Source organism: Musca autumnalis, unplaced genomic scaffold (genome assembly GCF_047663935.1).
Source record: "Musca autumnalis isolate F117 unplaced genomic scaffold, ASM4766393v1 scaffold_5, whole genome shotgun sequence".
In the NCBI taxonomy this organism is placed as follows: domain Eukaryota; kingdom Metazoa; phylum Arthropoda; class Insecta; order Diptera; family Muscidae; genus Musca; species Musca autumnalis.
In genome coordinates this window covers 131,903,541-131,923,231 of record NW_027412088.1, presented here as the reverse complement: position 1 = coordinate 131,923,231, position 19,691 = coordinate 131,903,541, and the positions used below count along the sequence as shown (strand labels likewise).

The 19,691-nt window shown below is 34.5% G+C and overlaps 1 protein-coding gene across 9 annotated transcripts in view; it reads left to right on the top strand.

Annotated features, from left to right (window-relative positions):
• sns (nephrin adhesion molecule sticks and stones) overlaps nt 1-19,691 on the top strand; it is a 326,558-nt gene that overhangs the window by 269,245 nt on the left and 37,622 nt on the right. For all 9 annotated transcript variants that reach the window (XM_073988663.1, XM_073988662.1, XM_073988661.1 and 6 more), the window contains one exon: nt 3,952-4,063. In XM_073988663.1, coding sequence (XP_073844764.1) covers nt 3,952-4,063 — 112 coding nt within the window. The remainder of the gene's footprint in view (nt 1-3,951; nt 4,064-19,691) is intronic.

Here is a 19,691-nt window from a genome sequence, read left to right as displayed (position 1 = left end):
ATTAATTTGTCACCGTCTGCAAAACTGACGATTTATTTTTACGTATTCAAAGTTTTCAAACATATTTTTTTGTCAAAATTGGATTATCTTAGGAGTCTTATGTTTGGTTTACATTCGGCGTCTTTTCGTGATTTCGAAGGCGTTTCGTGATTTCGCGCGGAATCAAGCAAAAATTATCATGATTTCGCATACAAAAATGAAATCATCTCAATTCGTGATTTCAGCGAAATCAACATCGAAATCACAGTACACATGATATACAACCCTGCTTTTGCCTGAAAAAGTACCAAAAGTTGCAACACTTTTCACGTATCACAATAAACAAGGTAGATGGTCAGTTGCTGCAACAAAAAAATTTATTGTCAAAATTTGTAAGCAATGTGAAAAAATATGAAATTACTTTGTTAAAATGCTGTTTTTCATTGTGTTCCCGTACTTTTTAGTGGTTATGTTAGAAAAAAGAGCGAATTTTCATAAATTGCTTCCCCATACAAATTTCTTAAAAAAGACGGGAACGGAAAAATGACGGAAATTGCAAAAACTCAAGCAGAAATGTCAAAATAAACGTATCAGCTATCGTAGTTAGATGCCGACGAACATGCTGCTAGTTTCTAATAGGCCAAAATTGTATGGCAGAAAATAGGAGAATAGAGTGTTATTCGGCGCTGTTATTGTTTAAAGAGAAGTGCAAGTCTTGCTAGATTTCGGAGTACGGAAAATCATTTTTAGCACTGAACGGGCAAACTACTTCAAGTAATAATATTTTGCAGGTTCTGAGCACAAATTTTATCTATCAAAATTTATTATTATGATGTCTCAACGATAAAATAATTTTTTATTTTTTTATTTGTTAGTACTATACACAATTAATACGATATATAGATAATTTTACGGTAATTTTCGAAATAAAGTTGTAAAGTTCTATATTGTCGTATATTTTTGATGACTAATTAAATATACAACAACTTGTTTTGAAAATTCATGTTCGATCAGCTGTGCATATGCATCTACCTTGATAATTGTGATATGTTTGAAATCAACAAAAAAATAAGTATAAACACCGGGGTGTATTTCAGGATTTCGTAAAATCCAGTGGATTTTGGAGCGCAAGTGTAAACTTGGCATTATTGTACGTTTATATATAACCGGATTTAACAAACCCACTGGGTTTCAAGTGTCAATTCCTTTGCGAATACGTCAAATAAATCCTCATTAAGAAGGTTAACCCTACAAAAGCCTATAATATAAACATGGCCTTATTATCTTTACAAATCTTTACAAATTTAAAAGACGATTTTTGAAAAAAAAGGCAAACATGTTCTTGCATATTTTTATTTGTCTTTCTTCAGAACAATAAACGTTATTCAAATTTTAAAGTTTAAAACAGCGTTAGGCAAGAGACCGCGCACGTGCTCTCAGTGAGCGTTTCTCTCTCCACACACACACACACACAATTCAACTAATTGAAAAAGCATGTACTCACACATTTGCACCCCGTAAAATATGCAATAGGAAAATATTGCTTGAAAACAGCGATGTCCACCGTATTTTTATATTGCATGCTTCAGGGGGTGCCATTGTGTTGAGTTGGGTGAGTGCCCTGCCAGCAATTGGAAGTCAGTTTCTCACTCCCTCGCTTAGGAAGTCACTCCGGAGACACGCCTAGGAAGATCGTTGGTGAATTACACAAACAATTTCTATAGCCTTATTGTTATGACCTTTTATCGCGTATGCCGACACTTTGGAGTGACTTCCAAGGCGATTGTTTACATTTATTTAATGATTCAACACATTTGAACAAATATAGAACATTTTTCCATCTGACGATTATATGAGACGGTGGTGCAGTGGTAAGCACACCCGCTTTGCACTCTGAAGGTCCGTGTTCGCTTCCGAAGTCTGGCAACAAAACATCACATTTTTAAAAGCCAAAATTAATGTAGGCGGAAATTCCAAAGAATAATTTCTCTAAAATAGCGTTCTTAAAAAATAATAAAAAATACAAATAAGAAAATAAAAATAAATATAAAAAAAAATAGAAAAAATACATATTTTTTAAAATTCCAAGAACTATCGCGGTAATGATCTTCTAGACGTGTCGCTGGAGTGACTTCCAAGACGACACGCCGGCGTGGTTAATTTCTTCACAACGGTCACTTCAGGGTGACTTCCGCGATCATCGCCGCGACTTTTTTCATAGCCCTGTGCGACGCGCCTAAGTCAGTTCCGCGATAGTTTTTGCTTGCAGGGTGTAGAGCAGCGAAACGCACGTAGGCGCTCTCTTGCTTAACGATGGTATAGAGAGAAAAGTTCACTGAGAGCCCAGGGGCTCTATCTTGTTCATCGATGCTTCAAAATTATTTATTTTCTAAATGATGGGAAAACCAATCTGATTACTAAAGTAGAGCGAAAAATATGAGTGAGACACGTATATCGGTGTTTTTAAAGTTTACATCAGGAAGTAACCTAAGTAGGCGGGGCGTGTTCCGCCCATTTCTACTTTTGAGTTCAGATACCTTGCATTTCAGGTATATAATGGATGAAGATGTGGGGAATATTTTGCTAAAAATATTAATTCCCATGCGGATCTTCAAAGGGGTATTTTGGTTCTTTTTTCGAAGATCGTACAAAATCTCCTCTAAAATGTGATGATATCAAATCAAAATGTTCCAAAATATTGTTCGTCACAAAATTTTACTATAGGTCTCAGAATTTACCAAATCTGCTAATCTCATATAAATGTCAGGAATCTCTAAAAATTAACAAGTAATAAAGGCGTTAAGTTCGGCCGGGCTGAACTTTTTATACCCTCCACCACGAACTGTATTGCAGTGAATAGGAACAATTTGTTTAATTTCGTTTATGAAAGTACTAAACTCTTATTTTTATTGCAGAAGTAGTACATATATCCCAACTGATAATACAGAAAATCGAGAGGTACCGTTCTAGTGGGCTTTACGTAGGCGTGGACCACTAAAGTGAAGAGTTTTATAGCCCCAACGAAAATTAACTACCAAATGGCAGTCATTTCGGTGGGATATTGAGGACACACCCTTCAACATACCGAAAATCAGGAGGTACCGTTCTATTGGGGCTATATGAAGACGACAAATTTCAGGTGGAAAGTTTTGTACCCCAACGAAGACTAAATAGGCTAAATGAGGCTAAAACCTTCAAAATACCGAAAATTTTGATGTACCGTTCTATGGAGGTACATCAAAACGTGAACCGATACATTTCAGCGTAAAAGTTTTGTAGCCCCGAAAAAGACTTTGAAAATCAAGAGATACCGTCCTATGAAGGCTATATCAAAACGTGGACCTAAGTATATAAATTTTTTTTGTAAAAATATTTCCTAGCCTCTGTAAACACAAAATACCAAATTACTACCGAATCTGTGGTCAAATGGGTCTAGTATATTCAAAATGTCTTAAAGTGACGCGTACTATATATGGGGCGTTATATTGGGGCTATACCAAAACGTGGACCTATAAACAATTTATGGTAGAAATGTTTTTTAGCATATGGAGACACAAAATACCAAATGGGACAAAATTCTTAAAAATTCTTAAAAACGACGACACGTCACTTTGTATGGGGGCTATACCAAAACGTGGACCTACATAGCCCGTTTTAAATACCGAAAATCCTCCACCTACTTCAAGACGTTCGGACGCTAGAGTGATTTCCACAGAATGACGTACCTGCATTCTGATCAACAATATATAGTTTGGAGGGCCTAAATTATTATTTCTATTAGCTACAAACGGAATGACAAACTTAATATTACAAAAACTAAATAATACAAATACATATATTCGATGGCTTGATTCGAGCGCCCTAATATGTAGTGACTATGGCGGTGTAAACAACCATCATGGCTACTTCATTTAATTCTGCAAGCTAATATTTGAAAATAATATTTTGACTTCTTTGATTTTCTTCTTGCAGGATGAGGCTCGTAAAAAAGCAGCCTCAACATATCTGGTCGACAATACCGATCTGCCGCCGCCCCGTTATCAGCAGGATGGCACAATGCCAGCTCTATATCCTAATAATATTGGTAAGTATACAAAGAGATTCCAAGGAACGACAACATATGAATAGGAGTATGTATGATAATGTATGTGTATATAATGTTGTCCCTTCGTAGTCATATCCAGTCAATGAAAGATGCATGAAGCAATGTGGCAAAGTTTCTACCTTGTTTGTTTCTTTGGCTCAAAATAATCAAAGCAAATCAATGCTACAAATGTTGGTCGATGTGCCATCGATTGGTTGTTTGTTACATTTTTAAGAATATAGCCAAAAGTTTTCTTAAAGGATAGAAGAGATACAATAAATTCCAGAACTGTTTTTGTAATTTATAACGGTATTTAACAAAACAAAACAGAAGAAGTTGACATTTACCTATGATCTCTTAAAAACTTTAAAAACATTAGTAAGGTTGTGACTTCTTACAAGGCAAGTAACTCAAAATTTAGAGGATAAAATTATTTGTTTCGAAATGAAAGTTTTAGAACAAGGTTTTCTTTTTACTTTTACATAAAAATTTGTACACTTTATTCGCATAAAATGTGCTGGAAATCACATTTTTTATAATACTTTTTTCTTGTGGATTTTTTCCAAGTCCTAAAAATTGAAGTAGAGTTTTACTAACTTCGCCATCCTTCGCCACTCCTCAATTTTTTTGAAGAATGTTCGAAATAGTGTCAAGTTTACAAAAAAATTTGGTTTCAGCTGCATATATTTGCATTTCCGCGTGTGACATTAAAAATACTGACGATGCCTCTGGTCGTTTCAGTGAATATGCCGTATTACTGTATTCTCAGTTTCTTCTTTGTTTTGTGCTTTAATTGTTTGTTTCCATTTTTTCTTTAAAGATTTAGACATTTTTGTTTTAGGATTTACTTATGATACACTCATAAGTAAATTGTATATTTTTGATATATGTATGATCCTACATATAATATGAAAAACAAGAAAAATGTAAAGTACGGTCACACCGAACTTTATTATATCCCCTACCATGAAATATTCTGGACTCAAATAGAATAATTTGTTTCCTTTCCTGTCCACGATACCAGTCGGAGACGTTTTTTGACCACTAAGAACTCCAAATAGCAAATGACAACCAATTCGAACCGAAAATGTACATAAAAACCTCAAAATAACCGAAATAGGGAGGTACCTTAATATAAGGGCTATACCGAAACCTAGACCTAAGACCACAATTTTTGGCGCAGAAGGTTTTTGATCATTGAGAATTCCAAATGGCAAATTACAACCAATTCGGGCCGAAAATGTTGATAACATCTTCAAAATTCCTGAAATCAATAGGTATCGTAATATGAGAGCTATACCGAAACCTGGACCTAAGACTACAATTTTTGGCACAGAAGGTTTTTGACCATTGGGAACCCCAAATACCAAAGTACATCCAATTAGGGCCGAAAATGTAAAACAAAGCTTCAAAATACCTGAAATCGGGTGGTACCGCTACATGGGGGCTATAGGAAAAACTCATATTGATGATTTTTTGGCTAAAGTATTTTTTACTTATTTTTAGCATATACTGAAAAAATCAGAGTGATCCGACGATTATAAATATTTTTGTCGCACCTTCCCATACATGTGGGACCACTGTGGATTGGGTCTACGGCGATACGAGTTATGACACGATTTTATTAACCTAATTATTTGTACTCTCTATAATATTCTTAGACTTTTTGGGAATAAATATCCTTTCTTAAAATTGCCCATAAAAATATATTTGTATTTATTAAACATCCTTAGTTTGAACATAAATTAATTTAATCAAATGTTTAATTGTCAAATGCTTTTTAAGCCAAAACTATTTCAAACAACTAAATGCTCTTTAAATCCTTCGCAAATATGAAACATTTTTAAATCAGTTTTTGAAAAACTTTCAAATAGTTTGTAACAAGTAACTTAACTTCACTATTACAAGCTAATTATTCCCAAAATAATTAACAAATCCATAATGGGATTTAAATCAAATGGATAATAATCATTTTCTATGTTTCCATGCCTTTAAATAATGAACACTTCAAACAAATCACAAACTCAATTTGACAAATGACAGCGTTGCTAATGAACAAAACGTAAATGACACCCTGGCGTGTAATTTTATAGTTGCCGGTCTATACAAAAAGCGTTACCAAAATGCAAAACCAAAAACAAAAGGAAACTGAAAATGTTGCCTATTTTTAAAACGGGAACAAACTTCTTTCGAATTGAAGGTAATAGCAGAAATTTGCATAAACAATTTTAACGCGTTTTAAATGAGATGTGCACTGATGAAAGCTTCCCTTCCAATTTGGAATAAGGTGTGGGTTTCGGTAACAGTCAGGAAATCCTGGTGGAATACTACGCGTAAAATGTAAAATGGAAATGATGAAACCGTGACAAGAGCTCAACAAAACAACTGTGTTTAAAGTACAGACATAAACATGTGAACAAAATATGTATGTTGTATGTGCGAGGAGGCAGAAGGACAGACGAAGGAACCGTTCGATACATCAACACACAGACATATGTACCTCGTTGGAACTGTGCATTTTGTTCGGTTTACTTAGAGACATTGCGTGCATGCTGCTGTGGTAAATGTACACATGTCTCTTCATCATCAAAGAGCAAAGGAGTAAATGCAATTTCCAACAGACACATCAGGATAGATCTGACGACGATAGAATAAACAAACGAGCTTCGGGAAATACTGACTGCCACTTTGACGTGCTGCAATTTGTTTCAAATTATTCGCACATCAACGGACGAATATTGGCGGGTATGGTACTTTCTACACATGTTGACATTCACATGCACATATACACATACACTAGGAAGAAACAAAATGTCATCTATGTGATATACATAGTTGATACTTCTTCCGCCAACCGCATGGGAATTCATTTAAAGGAACAGTCAGCGCCGAGTGCATGTGTGAGTAATTCTTTCAGTTTCGCTTTGCCGCATCTACCTTTGGCGATTACTACTCATATAAACGATGAAAGTCTTACAACAACAAAATTCGCATTTCACCTGTAGTAATCAACTGATGCATTGCATTTTCCACACAACGACGATAGTCAGCTTTGTCACAATCTTAGATACATGAGGAGCTTTATTTATTTAAGTATGAGAAGACAATGGATTCGGCATCTTGTAGTGTATATTGTGTGAAAAATGAGGAATTTAGCATTGTATCATTTTCAAATGCCATTTTCACTGATGCTACGCCCATTTTAAAAAGTCTACAACTCACCTTGAATGCTAAATTAAGACTTTGCATGAGAAGTATCAAATATAAACTATTTGCCATATAAATTCAATGTATATACAAATAATACCATTATTTTTTAACATCGGCATATCCCCGTAAAAATGATAAATGTTATACCCATGTCCAAATTCTTGATTGTAAACTATATTGAAAGCCTTACAACAAGAAATTCACATTTCACCTGTAGTAATTAACTGATGCATTGCATTTTCCGCAGATAACAGTACAACGACGATAGTCAGCTTTGTCACAATCGTAGATACATGAGGAGCTTTATTTATTTAAGTATGAGCAGACAATGGATTCGGTATCTTGTAGTGTATATTGTGTGAGAAATGAGGAATTTAGCATTGTATCATTTTCAAATACCATTTTCACTGATGCTACGCCCATTTTAAAAAGTCTACAACTCACCTTGTTTGCTAAATTAAGACTTTGCATGGGAAGTATCAAATATAAACTATTTGCCATATAAATTCAATGTATATACAAATGATACTATTATTTTTTAACATCAGGCATATCCCCATAAAAATGATAAATGTTATACCCATGTCCAAATTCTTGATTGTAAACTATACTTTTTGGCAGATTACCTTTGACCAAACTTTAATAAATACAAACTTTAATAATACATTAGGGTTATGAATTATTTGCAACCTCGTATCCATGTATCATATTTTGATGAGTTTTTACCTAAGACTAGATAAATTCCATAAAAAAGCCCACGCACAAAGTCATTTGAAAAATTTTCTATATGAGCTTTTTGACACTATAAGCAGATACATATATAACTGAAAATAAGCTTTTTAAGCTAATTTTATCATCATTTCACTACATATATGTATATCATTTTATATCATATATTATTTTATTTCATATATCATATCAACTGAAAGTATTTTGTGTGGGACCTTTTTCAATATTTAAACGGAATAAAAATTATTATAGTCAATAAGTCATTAATTCCTTCAACAGGAAATAATTTTTTGAGCATTTTTTCATTTCATAGTATTTTTTTAATTCTTTTTTAAAGTGGGGTTTGCGTGACCTTTTCTAATACTTAAATAGAATAAACGATATTTTAGTCATTCATAGGCAAAAGTTCATTCATTCTTGCTACAGGAAATCATTCTTGAGAAAGAGGCCAACAAGTCATAACCCTAATATACATATGCATGTGCAAAATGCTGTTCTCGTGTACAAGGATTCAAATACAAACCACAATTATTTTATTTCCCGTGCTATACTTTGATCCATAATGATGAATACCATTACCTTCTTTAAACCATTCAAACCCATGCCATCTTCTTTTTTACTTCCCAACTTAAAAAATACAATACACAGACACACTTTTGTGCACCTTTTTTAATACCCAAATGATAAAGGACTCCAATGGCAACAAATTGAAAAAGATTCTCTTTCAATTTAGCTTCAAGGCTCTTCTTTGTCTTTTTGATATTTCATATTGCCGGTCCTTTGACTCGCTTAATGAGAAGGACGAACTATTTGAGCATCATTAAATCGAATCAAACATTTGCATGTTGATGATGATGACGATAATGATAACGACAAAGGTTCACTCTCTCATGCGAAGGACGATAGATAGACCAAACTTGTACTTGTGCTTGTCTGAGTTGCCTATTATTTTTCATAAATAGATACCCGTAAGATGCGGGTCATTTAGTTTTGGCAAGACTGTTCTGGTCTCTCCCAGAACACGGTCAAATTGGCTCAGTTTGTGTTGTTTATCATTTGTCTTGTAAGCAATGTCCAAACAGAAAAATATATTTTCCAAGCACCCATGCAGATACACACTAACATACATATGTATGTGTATCAACGCTATATTCTGATGTCCTTGTGTATTATTTCTGGAGCATTTTCTTGTTTGGCATGTTATGGCCGTTTGGGGGGGGGGGGGGGGGGAGGGGGGCCTTCACCTATGACAATGATAATAGTGTTGTTGCTACAACTCCTCGTTTGACGATTGTGGAATAAGTCGAAGCAACATCATTCCGAATCCATCAACATATTTCTTGATATTTGTTACTTGTTTGTCTTTTCTTCCATTACAAGAGATAATTTTTGTTAACAGAATATTGTTGATTTCTTTAAACATGGAATGTGTATACTCTCATACACATCGTATAATACATACCCAGATATATTCTAAATCCTCAACGGGAGTTGTCATCTTGTCATCCATTACCCGGAGGATACTTTTTACATTAATGTTTTGTGCAAAAACAACTATAAAATCAGCAACAACGAGACCAAAGACAGAGGCGAAAGCAAATGGCAAGAGCAAAATAACAACGACATCAACAACACAACAAAATAATGCTCAAAGACATGATGACAAGGAGAACCAGGCGACTATGAAGGCGATGTATTTGTGTGTCCCTTCGACTGTATTCACTGTGTTCGATTTGAAATATGCTCCAGCAATCCAATTTAACAATGTACAGTGTTTTCAAACATTCAAATATGTTGTCTTCGAGGTATTTCTTGGTAAAAGAATTAGGAAAACGAATTGAATATAATGTATAATAATATCTAATCTGTTGACCTTTATAAAAACGTATAATTAAATTAAAAAACACTTTCTTCTTAACATTCACTAAAATTAAATCAATGAAAACTGATGTGATTCATACCACTTCGCTAGAGGTTAATCAGCTCATCAGGCATTTTAGATGTGATTGCCTAGACAAAGGTCTAGTTTTAATAACCTCTAGTTTATAAACTTATTGCAAATTTGCAGATATGAAGTATTTTGAAGCCTTTTTTCCACCAAAGTCAACCTAGTGTCTGTCTTCCTAGAATCATTTCTCAATACATACACATATACAACCGAAGGCTTTCTTCATGAATTGTACTATGTCTTCCAGTTCCGAAGATTGATAAATTGACAGTGGCTCCGAACACTAAGACTTCGGCAACATGGTCTGTTTGTTGATGAGGACCTTGTTTTCTATATACAAAAAAGTATCCATAGGTTTTTTTTTTCAATTTATTGCCACTGTTCTTTGCTTAGTGGCAGAATATAGTGACTAGGAAAAAAAAAAACAACGGCTTGTGACACGATTTCTCATACAAACAATATTCTCAACATAAAATACATAAAGAACACAATACATATTTCTTGTAAAAACCTGAGGTGGTTCTCGTTAGCAAATAGTGGATTGTTGGAGTACCACCAAGAAGGAAAGAAAGGAATTCACAAGAATTCAGGAAGAAGCATATTATTCCCTAAAAGCACTGCAAACCTAACTACCTATCCGAAGCAGTGAAAATATCAAACATGGCCAAATCTTCTATAGCAAAATACATTCATTTTCCAAGATTTCCCGTTTGGCTCCGCACTTACCCATGTAAACAGAAAAGCGCATGCATGCAGATATGAAGCGCCATTAGGAGAACTACTAATGGAGAAGACTTTCGTTTAGAGTGTGATGGAGGGGGAATGGGAATTGAAGGGTTCATCACAATTCTATTTTGTACCATCAACGAGTCACATTTTTTGTGCTATTCTTTTGCAATTGAACAATACGGCGATGTTGATTTCTTGTGTTTGCCTTTGTCTTGCATTGGTGGGTAAATGTCGGTGTGTGTGTCTGTTTCGTATTCCCCCATTGTTATTCCTTCTAGATGCTGTTTTTTACTGTGCTTTTTATGGCATACTCCAATTTTATGGAATCATTGTAATGGGTTTGTTCCGGCCTCGTCTATGGGTTTGCCATAACTATTAGGTGTAGTAAATGGGGTCAAAGTAAAATATTGTTGCATCTCCGACAACTATAGGGGATTGAGTATGCACAAAGCATGCTCTGATTAATATTATTTTTAGATAAATATCTGCAACCTGCATAATGGCATAGACAAGGAAGAACAGAACAAAATTATAGCTAATCATCGAGTTTGAAAGCCAAATTGAAAGGCTGATAGATAAAAATATCTCCAACAGCCAGAAATAAATTACTTCCAAAAGCAAAAAAAACCGTTCAAGTTTGTTTAAAGTGTTCAAATGTACATAGTATATGTATGTGTTATGAGATACAACAGAGATACGTACAAAATTATTTTCACAGAAATATTTTACAGCATTGAAATTATACTCACAAAATACATAACAGGAGCTTTGTGGTAAAGATGCATAACATAACCGTACACTTTTTTACCCAAATCCACACTGCGTTAAAGGGTATTCGACTGTTTATTTATTTATTTATTATTGTTATTACTTTAAGTCTGGAGTATTCCACCATTGGCTTAACTCCATCATTACTCTCTATTATAGAGAGTAATGTTTACAAAACGCACTGACAGCCTTGCAAAATTTACTGATCGCTACCAATATCATGATTTCATCCCGGCAAAAGGAATTATCAATTGGCTTTATAGTTTTTGAAATGATGATTTTTCTTCTCCAGTGAAAACCTGAACTTTACGCGTCGAGTATTCTCATGTTAATGAGAATAATGCTCACTTGTGGGCTTTCCGAAAAAAAAACACCAGGACAAAATATTTGCAAGGTGCCAGCATATTATTATTTTATCAAAGTACAGGTCGCATTTATTATCCTATCCTAGTGAAATTTGGGAATGATATTTTTTGTCAAAATTGCTATTGCTTTTGGTGAGAATAGATTGAGATTTGAATATAGCTCCCATATAGCAGATTTTATGCACTATGTATGTATGAACAATTTCAATAAAATTTTTAATGTCTAATGGAATTTGGTCTAGAAATAAATTTGCCCAATTATATTGAAAACAGTTCACATTTCGATATAGATCCCGTGTTTGACGCCAACACACAAAATTGGACAGACATTTTGAAGAAATATGGAAAATGTGACGGAATTCGGTCTATAAAAATTTCGCCGAATTTTGTGGAAATTGTGGCGTGAGGTACCATATAGTCGCCCCGCCTGATTTTGATCCTATCTTTACAGGTTTTGAAATGCTTTTCATACCTTCCAAAATATTAACTTTATCATTCCGTCTGTTGAAGATGCAACTCGCAATATTAAAGATAAACATATAATTTATAATTTGGCACAAAATTTTCTATTAGGATGTTATTATTGAAAATGTGCTATATTGATCAACGTATTGATAGCTTCCCTTATAACAATTCCTCCCAATTTTCGATATGAAGGTCCCACCGAAATATTTGGAATTCTGTACTTACTTGTGGATGTATAAAACATTGCCGCAGATTATGTTTGGAGCAGGATGACTATTTTAGACACATTATCCAAGCTAAATAACTAAAAGTTGGTATGTAGTCTCCGTTGCGATTATAAAATTTTCTTGGTGGTAATTGTCGGTATATATCCACTAGAAGGAATCCTACAAAAAATTGCGAAAATCTGATAAGATTTCGATATAGCTATATAGGGCCCAAAATACCTAAAATCGAATTATCAAGATCCGATCCGATTTTCACAATTTTTTGAAGGATTGAAGGACAATGAACTGGTAAACATGTTCATCGGTTGGACCATAAATGCGGATTTTAGAGAATTTTCGTGAAATTGCAGCTTTGTTCCCATACAAATTACTATGGAAACTAAGATCGTCCGGGTGGCACGGGTTAACCGATCTTCATAAAATTTCACATATAAGGTTTTTGAGTCAAATGGAGTTCCAATCATAATGTGTTTTTGGGTCGGTCTAATGTCCACGGTCTCATATAGCCCTCATAAAACGGAACGGTAGAAATTTTGAATGTTTCAGTCACAATTTACCATTTAGTTATCGTTGACGGTACAAAATATTCCGGCAGAGATTTTTCGGTACAGGTCAGCGTTTCGATATAGCACCCATAAAACGGTACCTCCCGATTTTCGGTATTTTATGTGTCCAGAAAATCATCCAACCGAAATTAATGAAATCTGGTTTCAATATAATCTATGTTGGAGGGTAAAAAAAAGTTTAAAGGAGCGTAAGGCCAGCTGATTTCACCGAATCTGTCACATTCAAACACACATGTGCTATCACAACATTCGACAATTTTGATGCTCTGGTCAGGGATTAAACCGGAGACCTTCTGAGTACATATTTCAATTACAATAGGCATATCGTTGTAGTTAATGGTTCACCTTATTTATTTCGTCATGCTTTGCCTCATAGCTGCATAGATTTCTTCCTCGCCCGAACACCAACCTCATGCGATATTTCGTAATCATTGTAACAATTTATACGAGTAGTAGCCAAAATATAACATAAAATAACCTAAAATAACCTATGACAACGATGGAAACTTTTCACGTTACTTCAGGACAATGAATATTCCCAAAAATCTAAACGACATTACTTATTATTGGAAATGTGAGAGAAATGATTGGTTTCTTTTTATGATTATTTTGAATAGACTTTTTTGACACAAAGAAAAATGTGTCTGTTCATTTGTTATCGTAAAAATATTCATCTTATAAATTCATTTGAAATGTAACTACCTTTGCGCTTTATTTTGTTGGTTCAGCAGACAAAACAAATTAATTCTATTCAGAGAGCACAATAAATTTGCCATGTAAAAGTGTCATTGGGAATAAAAACGAAACACTTAACAACTATGGGTAACGAAAAGGAATTTACAGAGGGTTGAAGAAATGGTGGTATCATCAATGTATATATGTGTGTGAAAATTATCCTAAAGCATGTTATTAATTTAGTATAAATTAAGACACAAATACATGGTAATATACATACCTATACGCAAATGAAATTTCGCCGTTTTTTGTTTGTAGAGATTATTTTCTTTAACACACACACACGAACACATTTTCTTAGCAGGTATCTAATAACAGCTTGTAACTCCAAATGAAAGCAACAAGCTATAAAAGTATACGAAAAACAACAAAAGTTTTCAAATTTAATACATCCATGCCAGCTAACACACTCACTTACGCAGCAGCGACCTACTTCCTTAAGATAACAGAATTACATGAGCATGCACACACACACACATCCACACGACAAATTGTTAGCAGGAATTTTCGCACTGAAACACTTCAACTGCGTACAGATACAGAAGATATAGACGGCAATGAAAGTGTTGTAATAAAGAGATGACGACCAACACAATAGCAATGAACGGCAGGCTGGCAGGCAGCACAGCAGCATGCGAAACGATAATGAGAACAAGACATATTTCAAGCAACAGCAAAGCGGAAATAGAAAATGACATGAGCGATATAAAAGGGAACAAGAAGAACAGCTTCAGTAAGAACTACAACAAAAGAATTGTTTATTAAAGTTTCTTAAGGCATGCAATTGATATGATTGTTTGCACGCTCACTAGCTCGCATGTATGCATATTACATACATATATGTGTTTACACAATCGCATATATGCACATGTGCGTAAAGTTACGCTGCTTTTATACAGAAACATACGAATGTATCACTCTTATCTGGTGGCATGACAGTTTTTCTTTCGAATGAACAAGACATTTAGTCGAAAATAGTATGGTAGAGTTTTTTTATTACGTTTTTTGGAATACAAAAGTTGATCATATCCAGAATGAATCAATTATATAATACATGAAGATTTGTCAGAGACACTTCTATGCTGTATATTAAGGCCTCCACTCACTTATCATTCATGCTGTCGGGCCGATGAACACCTGTTTTTATGTGTGCGCATGACAAGTGTGTAGCAAATCCTTTACTCAGTTCTCGAAATCTTGAAATTTTCCTCCAAATATGAATTTATTTTGAATTTTTCTTTGTTCCTTCACAAACACTATTATTTGTTTTTGATAATTGTATATTGACAATGTGAAAATAAACACCATTCACCCAGACTGATGGGGGTTCATTTTGAAATCATAATAATTTTGATTTTCATCAGTCTTGAAAAACTCACACATACATTCTCAAATTCTCGAAAATTTACACATACTATCACAAATGCTGTCGGGAAGACTGAAAGATGAGTGGACGCCGTTAGGTTCCATAAATAATTCACCAGATTGTTGCCTGATCTCGGCCAGTCAACGTAAGATTTTGTCGCGGTGACTAAAAAGCACGCAGTAAAATGTTCGCCATAAAATTTTACAATTAACATATAAAACTTATATTTACACTAGTTTCTCTCCACTCACACAATTCAATCCATTGAAAAACCATGCAGTTACCCAATAAAAGCCCCTCAAAGTAGGCAACCAAAAACAAACAACCAATACACCATATAAATCAGCGCTAGGCACGTGCTTTTCACACACACAATTAGACTAATTGAAAAAGCATGCAATAAATAAACAAAAAAATAAATAAGCCAGGGTCAACCAAGAGAGCACACACGTGTGCTCAGTGAACGTTTATCTCTCCACACACAAATTGAACAAATTAAAAACAAGATGCACTCACACAATGACACCCCGTAGAGTATGCAATAGAAAACTATGGTGGTCATCGCTGATCTAAACTGACTCCGGGACCACATATACGTCAATGACACAGTTTCTTTCCCTTTTCTTTAAATGATCGGTACTCAAAAGAGCGCTCATGAGAAATGAACATTTCTCTCCACACACACAACTCAACTAATTGAAGAAGCATGCATTCACACCATGATAGCCCCCTAAAGTATGCAGAAGAAAATATTGTGTCTATTCCTGATTTAGATCAGCGAATGTGTGAGTGCATGATTAGTTGAATTATGTGTGTGGAGAGAGAAACTTTAACTGAGAACACGTGTGTGCCCTCAAGCTTATCTTTGACATAGATGGTCAAAATTACTCTTAAATACGTTTTTAGGGAAAAATTAAAAAAGGTTTTTTTAGCATTTTTTTGCTTTTTAAATATTTTTATGAAGCATACGGCATTCTAAATATTATAAAAAACTATTTTATTGAAAATACAATAACAAAATAACCTGTAAATATTTATTTATGTTGTTACAACGAAAAAGAGAAACAGACCACAGCAACGCTGGCGTGTGAGAAAGCCCATCTGTGATCTTTGATTTAGATTAAGTATCGACATTTCCTTACTCCAGAGAGTTTCTATCTCTACTCACAGAATTCAATCCATTGAAAACAATGACACCCAAAAGTATTCAGTAGAAAAATATGATGCCGATACCTGATTTAGATTATTAATCGGTACCAATTTTTTTGTGCATACTCTAGAGGGCTGTTTTGTGCTGGTTTTTGATTTGTTGAATTGTTTTTCCATTGCATACTTTACGGCGTGTAATTATGTGAGTGTAGTTGAATTGTGTATGTAGAGAAAGAAACGTATACTGAGTGCACGTGTGTGCACTCTTGCGCTAGATCAGGGTCTAGTTTCTAGTTCACTGTCCTAGTTCCTTAACGTATGAGTGATCTTATACAAACGAACGTACGAAACCATCATCATACGCCGATTTTTTACTTATACGCAGTTTTTTCGATGCGATTGGAGTGGATCTACATAGTGAACTTGATCGTTCAATTCAAGTAGACAAGATTTAGATACAAAACCAACATTTCAAGTCCGTCAAAAAACTTCATACGAATAAATCACATCGAGTCGTCGGCTTTCCTTTTTCAGATGCATTATTGATCATAAAGCTCGATTTCCTACGAGAAATTAATTAAAAATTAATACTATAAATGATCTTCGCCTAAAATGGCAAAATTTTCTCAATAAAATCGTTTGTCTGATATGTCTTGACAACAGTAGAAATAACCAAGTTTTGATATGGCGGTGACGTTCGCGGCGTTTGTTGAAACCGACATAATTTCGGGACAATTGTCAAAGAGCAACGTTAAACATTGTTAGCGTGTTGCCAGTTTTATATGAAGACATTTTCACATGTATGCGATAGGTATATAGCAGGGTTCGGCAAACAACAAAAATTTGAGCAAATACTCTTGGCGTTGTGTGCGTGTATAGGTTTTCAATGAGTTAAATTGTGCGGGTGGAGGGAGAAACTCACTTTGTTTCCTCGCGAGTAAGGAGGATGCCGATTACTGCTATATATAAGAACAAAAAATGTTCACACACATACATATGAGAAATGAAGTGGGTACATAGAATATATATATACTAGGGAATTTGTAGACCTTATTGGTAACATTTAGATATACGCCCTACACACGAAACATCTACATTGATAGCAAACACAGTGTTGGCAGTTGGAGTTCGCATGCCAACGTCTTTGTTGCCTTGATCTGTTCTGTTTTCTTGTTAGACTGACTGCCATGTGAAATGGGGGGAATTTAATTTGTTTGTAACAACAATTTGTCGTTGTCTATGTAATGTTGCTGTGGTTAACAAGCACCTGCTGTTAGCATATTTTCTCGTTATACTTTACCTACATACATAATACGTACGTACATGCAACCGTCTTCACCTTTTCCCACATTGCTTGGATTGACGCAACATGTAGCATATGTGGTTAAAATGTTCTGTATCTATCTTTCGTTCTGTTACCCTGCAGTAGTAGTATTATCTGGAGACATGCTTTCTTTGTTCGTTTATATCAAAAGCCGCGAAACTCATCAATGTTGAATGTATTTCTTGCTTAATTATTTAACATGATGATTCTTCGGCTAGCTTTGTGATCCTTGTCATACGTTGAACGTTATAAATCAGCGAAAGATTGTAATTGATGTTGATATATCCTTGGCACCATTGCATTGACTTGAAGAAACCTTGTTGAAATCAATCCACCAACGGTACTATGAACACATTCAATAATAGGCGGAACACTTTACAGGGTGTCATTACAATACGCCACAATGGAAAGCAATGACTGTGTAGGTGCAAAGAAATGGTTTTTATGCGAAATCCAGGAAGAGCACCATCCAAATAAAAAAGCTATTGCAAATGGACAAACAATAAGCGACAAAAAAATCCAGACATCTATAGAAAGTTAAGTGTCGTCTATAACCAAGAAACGGACAATTGAATAAAAGTCAAACAGTAAATGATGGGTTACAGCTTGGTACACCATGGCGAGTTATGAAAACTGTAAAATTGAATGTGTGCAACAACTTTCCTGACTTGTTATAGGTGATATTGCCTCTACATACCAGCTTTGGGGGGAAATATATACCATCATTAAATACACAGACATAGAGTAAGCAGCAACAACACCGACAACAAAGACAATTACGAGTAGGTTTTTATTGGAGTGTAAGTGAGCGAATGTTGGAAAGCACGACCAGTATGAGATGTGTACAAAAGGAAGGAAGGAAATGGCATTGAAGAAGCATTTCCGCATCCGTTGTATTTGTCAATGCCATCGTTATGAACAGCAGTTGCACCAGCGACAGAAGTGGATCAAATAGTGTACGTTAAAAACACACGAACACACACTTACGCCATCAAATAATAAAATTTACTTTAGTTATAACCCTGTCTATCCTAGTAGTGCTGAGGATAAACTCTATCTACCAAATACAACCAATAAAAAATTAATATATAAATTGTCTGAACATTAAATTTAATCAGGCCATATGTTTCAATGTTCAAACTTATTCCATTACCTTTGGCTTGCAAATATGTTGTCAAGGTTCTAAACATTAAAATGAATATTACCATACCATGCATATATGTATATGTACTAATGTTCATATGTATGTGCAGAACTTTGCAAAAAAGTCCATGTTACGTGTCGTAATAGCCATTAGCCGAAACACTTAGCCGAGCAAAAAATTTAAAATAAAAAACACAACAACCAACTAACTGGTAATGTCACTTAGTTTCAACCACGGAGTGTATGTGTTGTTTTCATATTTTTTTCTGAACAAACAAAATATAACAAACATTTTTCTATAGTCATAAATTAGCTAATATCTGTAAATTTTATGCAACAATAGTTTGACAACTTTTCGGGTGTGTTCGGTAAATGCGAAATAAACTGTATGTAGTTTTATATAATGAAAATAAATTTATAACGATAAATTTATGGTAGAGTTGAGTACAGTGTCAAAATAGGTACCCAAAGTCATATAATAGTAATCACTGGCGTAGCCAGAGATAGAAATCTCCCAATCATTTTGGGGAGTCGACAAATGGACAAAATTTTAACATCAGCGAGTAAAATAAAAAATGCCAATTTTAGGAGGCGGGCACCTGATGCCTCTTGTTATAGTTAAAAAAGTGACATTGCAAATGGTAGGGGGCAAACGGACGGATGGTTCAGACTCAGACATAGCCATTTTATATTTAATTTAGTACAGAGATTTGACAAATAGAAAATATCTATTGTGGCATGGCACAATCTTGCACTTATGTTTATGATTGAGCCTGATACAAAAGATTTAGGCATATTAAATAAAGAAACTAGTGTTGAATTCAGAAATTTCAATTACTTAAAAACGGTCATAACTATTGTTTTTTCGGAATGGACTAATATTATACTATATAATATACAGAAC